The sequence below is a fragment of the Bos indicus x Bos taurus genome, chromosome 1 (genome assembly GCF_003369695.1).
Source record: "Bos indicus x Bos taurus breed Angus x Brahman F1 hybrid chromosome 1, Bos_hybrid_MaternalHap_v2.0, whole genome shotgun sequence".
In the NCBI taxonomy this organism is placed as follows: Eukaryota; Metazoa; Chordata; class Mammalia; order Artiodactyla; family Bovidae; genus Bos; species Bos indicus x Bos taurus.
In genome coordinates, this window is record NC_040076.1 from 2,918,408 (window position 1) to 2,934,833 (window position 16,426).

General features: G+C 51.6%; 1 protein-coding gene across 1 annotated transcript in view; it reads left to right on the forward strand.

Moving 5' to 3' along the window:
• URB1 (URB1 ribosome biogenesis homolog) overlaps nt 1–16,426 on the forward strand; it is a 78,093-nt gene that overhangs the window by 41,392 nt on the left and 20,275 nt on the right. The window contains exons 22-29 of the mRNA XM_027538277.1: nt 1,165–2,023; nt 2,878–3,079; nt 3,846–4,029; nt 7,305–7,363; nt 8,893–9,086; nt 13,382–13,492; nt 13,972–14,035; nt 16,182–16,353. Of these exons, the coding sequence (XP_027394078.1) occupies nt 1,165–2,023; nt 2,878–3,079; nt 3,846–4,029; nt 7,305–7,363; nt 8,893–9,086; nt 13,382–13,492; nt 13,972–14,035; nt 16,182–16,353 (1,845 nt within the window). The remainder of the gene's footprint in view (nt 1–1,164; nt 2,024–2,877; nt 3,080–3,845; nt 4,030–7,304; nt 7,364–8,892; nt 9,087–13,381; nt 13,493–13,971; nt 14,036–16,181; nt 16,354–16,426) is intronic.

A 16,426-nucleotide genomic window follows, 5' to 3' on the forward strand; every position in this document is an offset into this window, starting at 1 on the left:
AGCCTGCATCTTTTCCTTGTAAAGGGGTTGTGGCCTGTATTGAGTAAAGGCTGGGCAGGGGGTGCGGCCCTCCATCGTGAATACTTCCAGCGACCACTCTGCCCGAGAAAAGTGAGCCTCCTCCTCTTGCTGGTGGCTCGGCAATCAGCTGCTTACCTAAGGCCCGACCAAGTCTTTCTCACCTGTTTGCCATTTGAGATGTTATGTGGGGTTCAGGAAGCAGGCATGTTCCTCATTTCATAATCAAATGCCGGGCTCCCGTGCTTTGGTCTCCGAGGGGGCTTTTGGGGCGGGGCAGGGGCGGGGTGTTGGTGCAGGACCACCTGTTAGCCAGTCATCAGGCACAGCACTCCTAATCTGTGCTTTGCTGTTTTCACTTGGGAAAGCTCAGTTGGCAAATTCGTAGGCTTCTCTTCCCTTCCCTGAAGAGTAAATAAGGAGAAAAATAGATTTCTGTCCCCAGGGGCTGGGTGGCCTCCTTGGCTAGGAAACATGTGCAGCAAGGCTGACTCAGATCCCTCTCTGATGCAGCCAAGGGTGCTCGGCTGCTCTCTGCTCAGTGGTTTAAACTAGTCTCGGGGTCAGAGTTCGTTCCCTGAGGGCCTAGTCTCCTTCTGAGAGTGGACTCAGGCTCACCTTCAGTTCTAGCCCATGTAAGCCCTGCCCACCTCCCTCAGCCACAGAGTTTCTTCTCAGTGGAGGCCACCCTGCCTCTGTGGTCTGGTGGTACTCACGTCCCTTTCCCACATTTACTTAGGAGGGCAGGGCTGCTAGGGAGAGACCAGAAGATGACGGATTGTAATTGCATGTCAGCATCTCTGCGTAGACATGGCCTGCCTGAGTGACCATGGAGAGCAGTTTCTCTGCACATTTAGTTCATTCAGCCTCCGTTCATCAGATTCCTGCTGGTCTCGGGCAGAGGGGCACTAACTGAGTTACAATCCAGGCCCCTTGGTCTCATCTGGGAGGAGGTGCATCCCAGTGGGGTCACAGTTCTGAGTGGGTCTGGGTCGGGGTGCTGTGGGCACCCCCCAAGAAGGGCAGGGGAGCTTGAACTTGAGGCCAGAGGTGGCTGAGGAAAGCTGCCCTCCACTGTCCGTCCGGCTCGAGGGCAGCCGCTGGCGGGGCGGCGGCTGAGGCCTCTACCCTGTGGCTCTGTTCCAGACGCTGGAGGAGGTGCTGGTGGCTGTTCTCAGACACCCCACGCTGGAGGGCTGGTTCCTGGCCCTGGAGCGGCAGGCCCTCCCGCCGCATGCCCTCAGCCCGGTCCTCGTGAAGCTCCTGGCAGCCAGCCTCAGCTCGGGGATCCTTCCGCTGCTGGTGGCCAGTGCTCCAGCCCTGCGGAGCCTTGGTCAGTTGGGCCTGCTGGCCAGGTACTCAAAGGCCATCACCCAGAGTGTCCTCCGCGAGCTGCACAGCCTGAGGGCCAGCTCGGCCACGTCAACGCCAAAAACCCTCCTCCCTCCGCTCGAGGCCCTGCGGGGGCTGCACCTCTACATGGAGGACGCCCCACTCCGGGAGGTCACCCTGGCCCTGCTGAGCCTGCCCGAGGCCCGCCTGGCGGCCCAGCGACCCACCCAGCACCTCCGGAAGGAGAGACCGCTGACCGCCCTCGGGAGGACCCTGGTCCAGCTGCTGAGTGGCCACGCCCAGGAGCAGCCGCAGAGCGGGGAGCCCCTCTGGGCCTCTGAGTACGTGCGGGGCCTGGCAGCTCTGCTGCCCGTGCTGGCCGTGGCTGAGCTGGACGCCGTGCTGCTTGGGGCTCTGCAAAGAGAGCTGGCGCTGGTCCCTGCGGTCAGGCTGGCCCTGCTTGATGACTGCCTGGCGCGGCGGACGCCGGCGGCCCTGGCCACAGCAGCCCTGCTCCTGCAGCACAGCTGGTCGCACCGGCTGCGCTTCGAGCGCTGGTGCCAGCAGGCCGGCTCCGGACTCTGCCTGCGGGAGGCCCCGGACGACTTCCTCCCCATCGTCCATGTGTACCTGCAGGGCAGGACTCAGGGATGCTTCACACGCCCCACAGAAGGTACGGGAAGGGGTGGCTGGGGGCAGCTGGGAGGACCCTGTCTCTTCCTCCCCGTGTGTCCACCCTTAAGCCCTGGAGCCTCACATTCCAGGGTTCGATTTAGCTCTGTTTCCCCGCTGGTGTCTGCCCCAGCTCCAGAGTTAGCTCCAAGTTACCCAGAGGAAGCTGGGGCAGTAGCTGTGGCCACTGGGGGCCAAGGAAGGAGCAGCTGCATCTGGGTCTCGCTAGGGGGAGAGGGGTCGCTCGGGTGAGGGTCCTTTGCCCCTTTCCCCACCGTCCAGCACGTTGGTTGAGCTTGCTGAGCGGAGCCATTCAGCCGCACCCAGCTCTTTCTCTTCCCTCACTGGGTCTCAGATTTGAGGCACTTTCTGATCACCCCAGTTTAATTCCTTTTGACCAGTATGTGTGAATGGCGTTTTGCTCACTGCTTTGCCTCTGTGCCTCATGGCTTGATATCATCGATGACAAAAAAATGTTCTTACAAAGTAAGAGGCCCTCCACTCATACGGCCTGTGGTTCTCCCTGCCCCTCTCCTGTTCCCGAGTGAGTTCAGGACTTGAGTGCTCATCGTCTCATCATGACTTGTGAGCTGGGGCCCCCGGGCTGAACGGCCCCTGCGAGGACCGTTGAGCGTTGACAGGTGGCCAGTGGCGTGCTGCTGAATGCTTTAATATCCAGCTCTCAGGGGAGGCTGATGTGTAGCGTTTGTCAGTTTCCATGGCATCAAAACTTGCCAGGGTCCCACCTCGAGCCACCAGTGCGAGCTCAGCCAGGTCACAAGGTTCCTAAAGCACCGAGCTGGCTCTGGTGCTCCGTGGTGTCTGATCCTCCTCTCCCATTCATCTCCGCCCCAGCTTCCTCCGCTGTCATTCCTGTCTTGAGGAAGGCTCTGTGGATGCCGCTGCAGACCAGGCTTCTCAGCGCCGACGGGCCCCCAGAGTCCGGGCTGCCGCAGCAGATCCTGGCCCAGCTGGTCCCGTTTGCCAGAGCCAAGGACCTACGTGCCCTCATGGACCGCTTGCCCAGCTTGCTGCAGACTCCAGCCAGTCACACGAGGTATGAAAGCTCAGCTCTGTCTGATGGCCCCTCCTGTCCCAGCTGCCCCTTCCCTGTAGTGCTTAAGAAACCGTGAAAGTTGCTGCCCTGCGGTTGTGTCAGCAGTGAGGAGGCAGTTCCTTGGAGAACCCATCTTAATAGCACCCTGGCTGGAGCGAGTCCATGTCCATAAGTGGAAGGTTCTGAGTCCCTTAGAGCTGTGGTCCTCAATGAGGGGTGATTTTGCCCGCTCCAGGGGACAGTTGGCATTGTCTTACATTTTTTTGTTGTCACGATATGGGACTGAGTCTAGCTTTTGGCTCCCAGAGGATAGAGGCCAAGGGTACAGCTAAATATCCTGTAATGCATAGGACAGGCCCTTCCCCCAGAGAAAGAATTATCCGGCCCCGGACATCAATAGTGCTAAGGTTGAGATAGCTTGATCAGACAGAGCCTGGACAATACATCCTTTTTCTGGTATGTTAATAGTGTTTCTCCTCATCATAAAGTTCTGGTACATCTTTGCAGTCTGAGTAAGGGGCAGGCGAAGCCTCTGATTTCTGAGCTTGGGGAGTTAGTTGTAGGGACCGGGACTCAGGGCGTTTGTCTTCTGTGGCCTTCTGGTACATCTTTGCAGTCTGAGTAAGGGGCAGGCGAAGCCTCTGATTTCTGAGCTTGGGGAGTTAGTTGTAGGGACCGGGACTCAGGGCGTTTGTCTTCTGTGGCCTTTTGTGATGTTGGATTATACCAAAAGCCTCGAACCCTGGACTTGTGTCTCCTGCTGCAGCTGGGTCGTGGCTGATGCTGTCTCAGCCGTCCTGGAAGGGTCAGCAGAAGAGCTGCAAGCCTGGAAAAAGACTCTACTGAAGGCCTGTGTGCAGTGGCTAATTGCATCCTTCAGTGGCGGCCAGCAGGAGGACGGTACCCAGGATCAGGAGAAGCAAATGCTGCTGAGGTTTAACGAACTGTTGGTAGGTGTCTCTTATTAGGGACCCTGGTTAGATTCATAATGGAAGGAGGGAGATAGACAAACCGAGGTTTACAGATACATTTAAGCTGGGGGCATGAGTTCAACCTACCGGGGAATAAGAGGGGCCATGTCTTAGAGGCGAAAGGCAGGTGGAGGGCAAACTCTGAAATGATGAGCCATCTTGTGTCAGAAATGGATGTTGAGATTTGTAAAAATGCTTTTTTGTTGCACTTCCTGAGATGGTTATCTGGTTTTGTGTTAGACTGTTAATAAGCTGAATAATATTAATTGATTTTTGAACATTAAACCAACCTTGCATTCCTAGGTTAAACCTACTTAGTCATGACATATTACCATTTTTATGTACTCTTGGATTTGATTTGCTGATATTTTATTAAGAATTTTTGTATATCTGTCCATGAAGCGTATAAGCTTAAAATTTTATTTTCTTGTAACATCCTTGTCTGGCTTTGAGATCAGGTAATAGCGGCCTGCAATGTGGGAGACCTGGGTTCAGTCCCTGGGTTGGGAAGAGCCCCTGGAGGAGGGCATGGCACCCCACCCCAGTACCCTTGCCTGGAGAATGCCATGGACAGAGGAGCCTGGCGGGCTACAGTCCATGGGGTCACAGAGTCGGACACGACTGAGCGACCCAGTGCAACAGTGGCCTCAGAATGAGTCAGGAAGAGTCTCCCTGGGCACAAGGTTCCAGGTTAACAGTTTTTCATTTCCTTCAGGCATTTTAGAGGCGTTGCTTTACTGTCTTCCGGTGTGCTTTGTTTCTGACGAGAAGCCTCTCGTTTAAAAAAATTAATTATTTATTGGCTGCACTGGATCTTTGTTGCTGCGCACAGGTTTTTTTCTATAGTGGCAGTGAGTGGAGGCCACTCTCTAGACGCGGGTCACAAGCTTCTTGCTGCGGTGGCTTCTCTTGTTGCAGAGCGTGGGCTCGAGGGCACGAGGGCTCAGAAGTCTCGATGTGTAGGCTCAGTTGCTGCGGTGCACAGGCCTTGCAGCACATGTATCTCCCCAGACCAGGGATCGAACCTGTGATCCCTGCAGTGGCAGGCGGATTCTTAGCCACTGCACTATCAGGGAAGTCCAGAGATCTCTCCTTATTGTCTCTGTTTCTCTGTACATGACAACTTCCCCACCCCCCCAGCTTCTTTGAGGATTTTTTTTCTCTTACATGGCTTAAACAATTTGATGATGATATACCTTAGTGTCATTTTCTTCAGGTTTTCAGTGCTTTGGGTTCAGTGAGCTTCCTGGTTTTGTGAGTTTGGAGTTTTCATAAAATTTGGAACTATTTAGCTGTTTCGGGCCTTCACTGTCTGTCATTTTTAGTGTTACATTTTTGCACAGAAATAATTAACATCCCAAAGGCTAGTGTGTGAGTTTTTCCTCAACCCATGGTGTAAACAAAGGTCCATCTAGTCAAAGCTATGGTTTTTCCAGTGGTCATGCATGGATGTGAGAGTTGGACTATAAAGAAAGCTGAGTGCCAAAGAATTGATGCTTTTGAACTGTGGTGTTGCAGAAGACTCTTGAGAGTCCCTTGGACTGCAAGGAGATCCAACCAGTCCATCCTAAGGGAAATCAGTCCTGAATATTCATTGGAAGGACTGAGGCTGAAGTGAAACTCCAATACTTTTGGCCACCTGATGCGAAGAACTGACTCGTGGGAAAAGACCCTGATGCTGGGAAAGATTGAAGGCAGGAGGAGAAGGGGATGACAGGGGATAAGGTGGTTGGATGGTATCACCAACTCAACAGACATGAGTTTGAGCAAGCTCCGGGAGTTGGTGGTAGACAGGGAGGCCTGGCATGTTGCAGTCCATGGGGTCACAGAGAATCGGACATGACTGAGCAACTGAACTGAATGGTGTAAAGTTGTGTTAAATGTAGAGCCTTTGACTGGTGTGTCACCGCTGAACCCAAGACTTAAAAGGGAATCCTCAGGAGAAGAGCCCCAGCTGGAAGGTTTTAAGTGTGATAAATATGTTTATAGGTTGTAGATCAAGCTGCAGTGCCTGAGCAGTTCTGTTAAAGGAGTTTTAGTTCAGTTCAGTTCAGTCATGTCCGACTCTGCGACCTCATTGACTGCAGCACGCCAGGCCTCCTTGTCCATCCCCAACTCCCGGAATTTACTCAAACTCATCTCCACTGAGTTGGTGATGCCATCCAACCATCTCATCCTCTGTCGTCCCCTTCTCCTCCCGCCCTCAATCTTTCCCAGCATCAGAGTCTTTTCGAATGAGTCAGCTCTTCGCATCAGGTGGCCAAAGTATTGGAGTTTATAACCTGCATTTCAGACTTACTGGGTTGTGTTACAGGACTGTGAACTTATGACATATAGGAACCCAACACAGCAGAACTAGGGGCGAGGAGGAGCACCCCCGAGACCTGGAAGGAGCCGAGCTGGAGAGGCGGGGTTGTGGGGCTATGCCGTTGTAGAGATTTGTGTTCTCGGGGCACACCTCCCTCCCTCCCCCACTTTGCTGTTTCCCCCTCTCTCTCTCTCCTTTTTAGCAGACTAAAAGTTTTTAGAGCAGATTTAGGTTCAGAGCACCATTGGGCAGGAAGTATCGAGTTCCTGTGTGCCCCACCCCCACACATGCACAGCCACCCTGCTATCAATAGCCTCCCCATAGACCTTTGCTTGTAATCAAAGTGTGCCTTCATCTCGTGCAGTATAAGATTGTAAGTGTGTAGTGTACCATTGGCAAGTACACACCCCTACGCCCCAGAGTCCTACCCAGGGTTTTCATCATTCCAGAAAGCTCTCTCGTGCTTTTTCCTGGTCTGTCCCCTCCCCGCCAGAGCAGCCACTCTTGTGGTGTGACATCACGGAGCGTGTTTGGAGACTGTCTCCACGGCAGGGGCTGTGGGCCTCTGACAGGCCTGTTAGGACGCAGTGGTCTTGCCCTGGGTGGATGTTCACTCTTGTGTTTAAGCAGTCACATGTGGCTACACCCGTGTGTGTGTTGCGAATCAGTCAGTGCTATTTGGTGTGGTGGACAAAGCGGAAGTTACAGAACTGTTCGGGAATTTCCTTTCGGTCACTGGTGACCATAGGTATCTAATAAAATGACAGAAGTACTAGTGGAAATAACAATTTAAAAAAGTCAAAGGAAGAGAGAACTGCTTGCTTTTGTGAATTGCTTCAGTAACTGTAGTCTATATTTACTGAAAGGCTGTAGTTTAAATCCCATGTCCTCTATTTTAAGTTAATTCAGATATTCTACATGTATTTCTCACTTACTTTATTCCTAGAATTCACTTAATGAAGTTGACCCTGGTGATTGGCAGAAATTTGTGAAGACCGGACTCAAGTAAGTCGAATTTGTTTTCTTGGGGTGGCTCAGTAAGGCAGTGAGTGTCTTTGCTCGGGGTGGGGTCGGAGCTGTTATTGCAGAGGAGGTGGTGGAGCTGGTGCTGCTCTCATTTGGGGCGGAGGAGACAGCAGTGCTGGGGAGGGAAACGCCCTGCCCCGTGTTACACGTGTGCTTCTAACGAGGGTGGGACAAGCAGACTTTAAACAACAAGTATTTTTTTAAAAGCCAGAGGTGTGCAGAGAGTAATATAGTAGCACCCAGATGTAGTAAAGACCGACAGTTTTCTCTGTCCTCATGGACTCTCTTCCCTCCCTCGTCCAAGTGTCGTCGTTCTGAGGTTGACTCTGTCATGGCCCTATGTGTTTTTAACACTTTGGTTGCATGTCAGTATATCTCTAGACAACAAACCACAGTGTTTTTTGTGTTTGACATTGTACACGGATGTATCAATTTACTGTCCCTTTGGTGCACTCAGAAGTTTTCGGGTGACCCTTGTTGAGACCCTCGTTGGTACGTGAGATGATCCCGGTCATTCCTTCCCGCTGCCCGGGGGCATTCTGTCTTCTGACTGTGCCCCATTCATTTGGCTGGTCCCCTGCTGACGGACGGAGCCTCCCCTCTCTCCTTCCCGCCTCCCTTCCGTCCTGACAGTGAATGTTTCATGTCTCCTTGTGCCCGCGTGCCAGATTTTTCTGGGTGAGGGGGCACCCACTGGCTCTTACTGTGGGCACAGCTTCAGTTCTACTAGATTTTTGTTTGTTCCCCAAGGTTTTCTTGTCGTAACACAGAGTGGAAGCTCATTTTGTCCTCACATGCTCACCAGCAGTTCATGCAGTCAGACTTTCTTTTTGCCACTCAGGTAGTCATGAAACAGTGTCTCATTGTGGCTCTAATTTTCATTTCCCTAATTATACCCACCGATCTGAAATGGAGAAACACTAAGAAGAAAATAAGTGAAGGCAGGTTGGAGGTTAATGGTAACCGAGGCTTGCCTTCGTGACCTGGCGACATTTCTTTGAGTCTTTGGTTGCTTTGTGTTTCTAGAATGCTCACAGAGTGCCCAGTGCTTCTTAACAATATTCACATATGACTGAAACCTTCTTTTGCAGAGTGCGATGTTATCATTTCCTTCATTGGTTCTGAAGGGATTTAAGATGAGAACTTCTGAGCCGTTAGAGGGGTGTTTTGAGGAGCTGAAAGGAAGGAAGGAGGCTGCCCTGGCAGGGGGGCTGAGGGTCATCTTTATTCAGGCTGCCCCCTGGCATTTCAGCTAAGCAGGAAGTTCCCTGGGCGTCTGCACTGTCAGGAAGGGAAGCGAGCTCCGTCCTGCCCCTGGTTTCAGAAGCGCTCCCTGTGACGTGGGCCGGCTCGGTGCGCGACGGGCAGTCGGGATGATGGTGAATGACTGTGCGCTCTAGGATTCTCACCTTTGGCCTCAAAGGTGATCTCCTTAATAAAATGCTGAGAAAAAAAAAGGTTTTCTTATTGTTTGTGACGCCGTTTCCCCTTTGGTTCTTGCCTCCTAGGTTTCGGTATCAGGACCGCGCGTTTTTGGAAGCCCTCCGTGCCGCCACGCAGCTGTTGTATCTCCCGGAAAGCCCCGTGTGCTCGCAGCTCACCCAGCTCCCGGTGGTCCACATGATGCTCACCCAGCACTCCCTGTTCCTGCCCACCCTGCTGAGGACCACAGAGGAGGAGCCCGCAGACACCCCCGTGAGAGGTGCCTCCTCACCCCATGCCCCACTCCAGACAGTTTCTTTTCTGATTCCATCAAGCTAGCTGTACACCGGAGCTAAGCGGCCACGTGTTCTCAGAGCTGAGGAAGCGTTACCCAAGCAGTATCCAAACATTTTATGTGGGCTTCCCGGGTGGCTTAGTGATAAAAGATCCACCTGCCAATGCAGGAAATGCGGGTTTGATCCCTGGACTGGGAAGATCCCATGGAAGTCTTCCCCAGGTGGTCAGTGGTGACGAATCTTCCTGCCAATCAGGAGAAAGATGCCCTGGAGAAGGGACTGGCAGCCCACTCCAGTATTCTTGCCTGGAAAATCCCATGGACAGAGGAGCCTGGCAGGCTACAGGCCACGAGGTCGCAAAGAGTCAGACACGACTGAGCAACTAAATGACAACAATGATCTGAACATTTCGTTTCTGTGAGATTCAAGCTCTAGAAGTGTTTCCTCTGATTTCAGGTTCACAGAGCAAATGCACACCTCTTTTTAGAGCCTATTCTGGCTTACGGGAGTCAGGTTTGAGGTCTTCTGCCATATCATGAGCGAGTGTTAAAACCTGGGAGTTATGGAAAGTTAAGAGGGGGTGTCTGACCTGGGAGAAACTGTTCACCTGTGTGAGCTGTCTTAATGTGGTGACTGAAACGTTGATCAAGGGCAATGAGTCCCTGCTGGGGCCTCTTTCTTACAGCCCCAGCTTCGGCTCCTTCCTTGCCAGTTCACTGAGCGCCTACTTTGCATGGTGAAGGCTGTGGGAGATGGCAGAGGTCTGATGGGTCCTGCCCTCCTGAAGTCACACCCTGTTGTTCACAGACAAGTTGACATCTCCTAAGTGTGAGAGATCGCTGCAGAGCCAACTGTAATAAACTGCTGAATTGGAGAGGACCATTACCAAGTTCCTAGTGTTTAGTTCAGTTCAGTTCAGTCACTCAGTCATGTTCAACTCTTTGAGACCCCATGAATCGCACTACGCCAGGCCTCCCTGTCCATCACCAACTCCCGGAGTTCACCCAAACCCACGTCCATTGAGTCGGTAATGCCATCCAGCCATCTCATCCTCTGTCGTCCCCTTCTCCTCCTGCCCCCAATCCCTCTCAGCATCAGAGTCTTTTCCAATGAGATAACTTCGCGTGAGGTGGCCAAAGTATTGGAGTTTCAGCTTCAGCATCAGTCCTTCCAAAGAAATCCCAGGACCAATCTCCTTTAGAATGGACTGGTTGGATCTCCTTGCAGTCCAAGACACTCTCAAGAGTCTTCTCCAACACCACAGTTCAAAAGCATCAATTCTTCGGTGCTCAGTTTTCTTCACAGTCCAACTCTCACATCCATACATGACCACAGGAAAAACCATAGCCTTGACTAGATGGACCTTTGTTGGCAAAGTAATGTCTCTGCTTTTCAATATGCTATCTAGGTTGATCATAACTTTCCTTCCAAGGAGTAAGCATCTTTTAATTTCATGGCTGCAATCACCATCTGCAGTGATTTTGAAGCCCAGAAAAATAAAGTCTGACACTGTTTCCCCATCAATTTCCCATGAAGTGATGGGACCAGATGCCATGATCTTAGTTTTCTGAATGTTGAGTTTTAAGCCAACTTTTCACTCTCCTCTTTCACCTTCATCAAGAGGCTTTTTAGTTCCTCTTTCTGCCATAACGGTGGTGTCATCTGCATATCTGAGGTTATTGATATTTCTCCCGGCAATCTTGATTCCAGCTTGTGCTTCTTCCAGCCCAGCATTTCTCATGATGTACTCTGCATAGAAGTTAAATAAGCAGGATGACAATATACAGCCTTGACGAACTCCTTTTCCTATTTGGAACCAGTCTGTTATTCCATGTCCAGTTGCTTCCTGACCTGCATACAGGTTTCTCAAGAGGCAGATCAGGTGGTCTGGTATTCCCATCTCTTTCAGAATTTTCCACAGTTTATTGTGATCCACACAGTCAAAGGCTTTGGCATAGTCAATAAAGCAGAAATAGATGTTTTTCTGGAACTCTCTTGCTTTTTTGATGATCCAGCGGATGTTGGCAATTTGATCTCTGGTTCCTCTGCCTTTTCTAAATCCAGCTTGAACATCTGGAAGTTAACGGTTCACATATTGCTGAAACCTGGCTTGGAGAATTTTGAGCATTACTTTACTAGCGTGTGAGATGAGTGCAATTGTGCTATAGTTTAAGCATTCTTTGGCATTGCCTTTCTTTGGGATTGGAATGAAAACTGACCTTTTCCAGTCCCATGGCCACTGCTGAGTTTTCCAAATTTGCTGGCATATTGAGTGCAGCACTTTCGCAGCATCGTCTTTCAGGATTTGGAACAGTTCAACTGGAATTCCATCACCTCCACTAGCTTTGTTCATAGTGATGCTTTCTAAGGCCCACTTGACTTCACATTCCAGGATGTCTGGCTCTAGGTGAGTGATCACACCATCGTGATTATCTTGGTCGTGAAGATCTTTTTAGTACAGTTCTTCTGTGTATTCTTGCCACCTCTTCTTAATATCTTCTGCTTCTGTTAGGGCCATACCATTTCTGTCCTTTATCGAGCCTATCTTTGCATGAAATGTTCCATTGGTATCTCTAATTTTCTTGAAGAGATCTCTAGTCTTTCCCATTCTGTTGTTTTCCTCTATTTGTTTGCATTGATTGCTGAAGGCTTTCTTATGTCTTCTTGCTGTTCTTTGGAACTCTGCATTCAGATGCTTCTATCTTTCCTTTTCTCCTTTGCTTTTTGCTTCTCTTCTTTTCACAGCTATTTGTAAGGCCTCCCCAGACAGCCAATTTGCTTTTTTGCATTTCTTTTTCATGGGGATGGTCTTGATCCCTGTCTTCTGCACAATGTCACAAACCTCTGTCCATAGATCATCAGGCAGTCTATCTATCAGATCTAGTCCCTTAAATCTATTTCTCACTTCCACTGTATAATCATAAGGGATTTGATTTAGGTCATACCTGAATGGTCTAGTGGTTTTCCCTACTTTCTTCAATTTAAGTCTGAATTTGGCAATAAGGAGTTCCTGATCTGAGCCACAGTCAGCTCTCAATCTTGTTTTTGCTGACTATAGAGCTTCTCCATCTTTGGCTGCGAAGAATATAATCAGTCTGATTTTGGTGTTGACCATCTGGTGATGTCCATGTGTAAAGTCTTCTCTTATATTGTTGTAAGAGGGTGTTTGCTATGACCAGTGTATTCTCTTGGCAAAATTCTATTAGCCTTTGCCCTGCTTCATTCCGTTTTCCAAGGCCAAATGTGCCTGTTACTCCAGGTGTTTCTTGACTTCCTACTTTTGCGTTCCAGTCCCCTATAATGAAAAGGACATCTTTTTTGGGTGTTAGTTCTAAAAGGTCTTGTAGGTCTTCATAGAACCGTTCAACTTTAGCTTCTTCAGCATTACTCGTTGGGGCATAGACTTGGATTACTGTGATATTGAATGGTTTGCCTTGGAAATGAACAGAGATCATTCTGTCGTTTTTGAGCTTGCATCCAAGTACTGCATTTCAGACTCTTTTGTTGACCATGATGGCTACTCCATTTCTTCTGAGGGATTCTTGCCCGCAGTAGTAGATATATGGTCATCTGAGTTAAATTCACCCATTCCCGTCCATTTTAGTTTGCTGATTCCTAGAATGTCGACGTTCACTCTTGCCACCTCCTGTTTGACCACTTCCAGTTTGCCTTGATTCATGGACCTGACATTCCAGGTTCCTATGCAATATTGCTCTTTAGAGCATCGGACCTTGCTTCTATCACCAGTCCCATCCACAACTGGGTGTTGTTTTTGCTTTGGCTGCATCCCTTCGTTCTTTCTGGAGTCATTTCTCCATTGATCTCCAGTAGCATATTGGGCACCTACTGACTTGGGGAGCTCCTCTTTCAGTGTCCTATCATTTTGCCTTTTCATACTGTCCTACTGTAGTCAGTAGAGAAAAGTCAAAAGGCTCTCCCCCTTTTCAAGCAAGAGTAGAAATACTAGAGATTTTGGTAACATAATCATGGAGAAAAAGGTTTAGGTTTTTAAATCTGTTGGCTCAGAGTTTGGGAAGAGACTGAGGAGAGGCTGGTACCAAAGACCTAGGGAGAGAGATGGTTATTAAGGTGCTTTTACTTAAAAAAAAAAAAAAAACAACGAAAATGTAGGGAAGGACTAGGTGCGGTTCTCAGCCTGGTGTTGTCCAAAGAAGGGTATCTCAAGCATTTATGTTCCCAGAAGCACTTCCTCTTCCGCTGGGACTCTGCACCTGTGCAGCCCTGCACTGCTGGGCAGCTCTGTGGTGTTTTCTTCCAGAAGCGCTGGTGGACCTGATGGCGGTGGTGGTGCGGCTGTGCCCCTCTGTGTGTGCAAGCAGCCACTTCGCAGTGCTCCTCGGGGCCTATGGTGCCTCACTCAGCATCCTGGGTGAGTGTGGGGACGGTGGGTGGGACGCAGGAGGGTGTGGGGACCGGGGGTGGGACCCAGGAGAGTGTGGAGACGGGGGGTGGGACCCAGGAGGGTGTGGGGACCGGGGGTGGGACCCAGGAGGGAGTGGGGACCAGGGGGTGGGACGTGGGGCTGTGAGACAGGGCGCTGTGACTCAGGAGAGTGTGGGGACCAGGGGTGGGACCTGGTGGTGTGGGACAGGGCGCTGTGACTCAGGAGAGTGTGGGGACCAGGGTTGGGACCTGGGGGTGTGGGACAGGGCGCTGTGACTCAGGAGAGTGTCGGGATCGAGGGATGGGGCCCAGGAATGTGGGGACAGAGTGCTGTGACCTGGGGCCACAGGGACCAGGGGGTGTGGCTTCAGGGTATGGGCACCTGCTGCTGTTGCCAGAAGTATTTGTGAGGCCTCGAGGAGAGCCACCAGGAGGCTTTGTAAACTGACCCTCAACTGATTTCAGACCAGAAGATCTTACTTCTCCTCCGGGCCTACGAACAGAACAACCACAGCCTCGTCAGCTTCAGGTGGGTGCTGGGCTGGCGACTTCAAGCAGCAGACCCTGAAGGCCCTGCACAGGGCGCTCCACACCTGGGCCAGCCTCGGGGGTAAACGCGGGCGGGGGACCCCTCTGCTTGCTCTGCAGCGCCGGCGGGCCTGCTCTGCCCTCTGCCCGTGAGGACGGCCACCGACGGCCGGGCCTGTGTGCGCCGGGCGCCCCGCTGGCCGACCGTGTGTGTCTCCCTCCCGACTCAGGGGTCGTTTAGCTGATTTTTCTGAACGCTTTTCGCCTCGTGCTGGCCTTTAGGTGGGAGGGACTTGGGTATGGGTGTGGGGAGGAGTGGGGCGTGCTGGCTGGGTGTTTATTCCACTCTCCTCCCTGTCTGTGTGTGTGCACGTGTGCTGTGTCTGTCTCTTTTCTTTCAGTCTTTCTCTCTGTGTCTGTCTGTCTCTCCCAGGTTCCCAGGGGCTGCTTGCTCCTTGGCCAGCACAGCTTTGAGCCCAGCTCCCCAGGGCCTGGGGCTCAGCTGTTCGTAGGCGGCGTTTGAGGTCCTCTTTCGCTGCCCTGGTCTCTTGTCTCCTTAGTTTGAGACCAGCACCCCAGCCTCTGCCCAGTACAAAGGAAGAGCTCTGTGTACTGAGACAGGAAGTTAGCTGACTGGGCCAAGAAAAATAGTTCAGGAGAACTCTGCAGGGAAGGGGAAAAATATTTCCCTTCTAGAATACTTTTTTTTTGAAGATTAAAGATGTATTAACCACCCCCACTGCCCATCCCCTTCCCAAAAAAAGACAACAAACAGTTAAAAAAAAACCCTTTTCTGCATCTTCAGAACACCCAGGTCGTGAATAAACATTCTCTCTCCTTCCCTCAACCCCACAGCCTCACCCTCTTGCTAGCCTTGCAGTTGGTGCTGTATCAGTTGTATTCTTTCTGAACTAAACAGCCCCTGGGTACATGAGGGAGAGGAGAGAAAATAGGAGTGGTTTCACTCACGAGGACAAGCGAGCCGTCCACCCATCCACCCCTCGGCATCAGAAAACCCCTCTCGGGTCACAAAGTCCACAGGGGTGCCCCCGGGTTCAAATGGGTTAGGTCACTTTCCAGGAGGAAGGCAAGGTGACCTCACTGGGCAGTTTCCATCGCAACCGGTGGTGTGAAAAGTGGAAATGGGGGACCCTAGAGGTGGGGACGGAGAAGGCAATGGCACCCCACTCCAGTACTCTTGCCTGGAAAATCCCATGGATGGAGGAGCCTGGAAGGCTGCAGTCCATGGGGTCGCTGAGGGTCGGACACAACTGAGTGACTTCACTTTCACTTTTCACTTTCATGCATTTGAGAAGGAAATGGCAACCCACTCCAGTGTTCTTGCCTGGAGAATCCCAGGGACGGGGGAGCCTGGTGGGCTGCCGTCTATGGGGTCGCACAGAGTCGGACACGACTGAAGTGACTTAGCAGCAGAGGTGGGGATGGCTCACAGGCTGTGTGAGCGCACCTGGTCTGCTCACGGCTGTGTGGGAACGGGGAAGGGTTTATATAAGTAGAGCATCGTCGAACTGCCAGGATTCTGCCGCTATGCCCAGCCCGGACTCTCCAGATTTGAATTCCTGCTCTGCCACTTACCAGCTGGGCAGGAGACCAGCTGACCAACTTCCCAGATCTTCTCTGTGTCTCTTTTCCCCCAATATGGATGATAATAGTACCTACCTCATGGGATTCTTGGGCCCCCCTCATAGCTCAGTTGGTAAAGAATCTGCCTGCAAGGCAGGAGACCCTGGTTCGATCCTTGAATTGGGAAGATCCCTTGGAGAAGGGAATGGCTACCCACTCCAGTATTCTGACCTGGAGAATTCCATGGACTGTATAGTCTATGGGGTTGCACAGAGTCAGACATGACTGAGCAACTTTCACTTACAGGATTCTTGTGCAGATTAAGTGGATTAATACACAGACTTAGACGAGGGCCTGGCACATCATAGCCCCTCCACAAGCGTTGGCCTCCGTCATCTCCAACAGTGTCACCCCCACCCTTATTGTCATCAGCCTCTCCATCACTCCCACCTCCCCCTACGTTATGATGGGGATAGAACATCTTACACTTGGCATGTCAGCTGCCCAACAAAGCTGCCCACGGTGGTCTCCACCATCATCACCTCTGTGACCGCTGGCTCTAGGGTACTGCTGTGGGGCCCATCGGCCGTGGAGCATCAGAAGACGTGCCGGAGCCTGGGCAAGTCACTATGGCAGCAACCGAGCGTTGGGGACATCCTCCGCCTGCTGGATCGTGACCGCATGATGAAGACCATCCTCCACTTCCCCCAGAACCGGAGGCTGCTGCCCCCCGAGGTGCGGGGGGGCCCCGGGGCGGAGCCATCCGGCTTTAGCCACTGTGAAATATGAGCGCTGTTTTGCTTGTGAT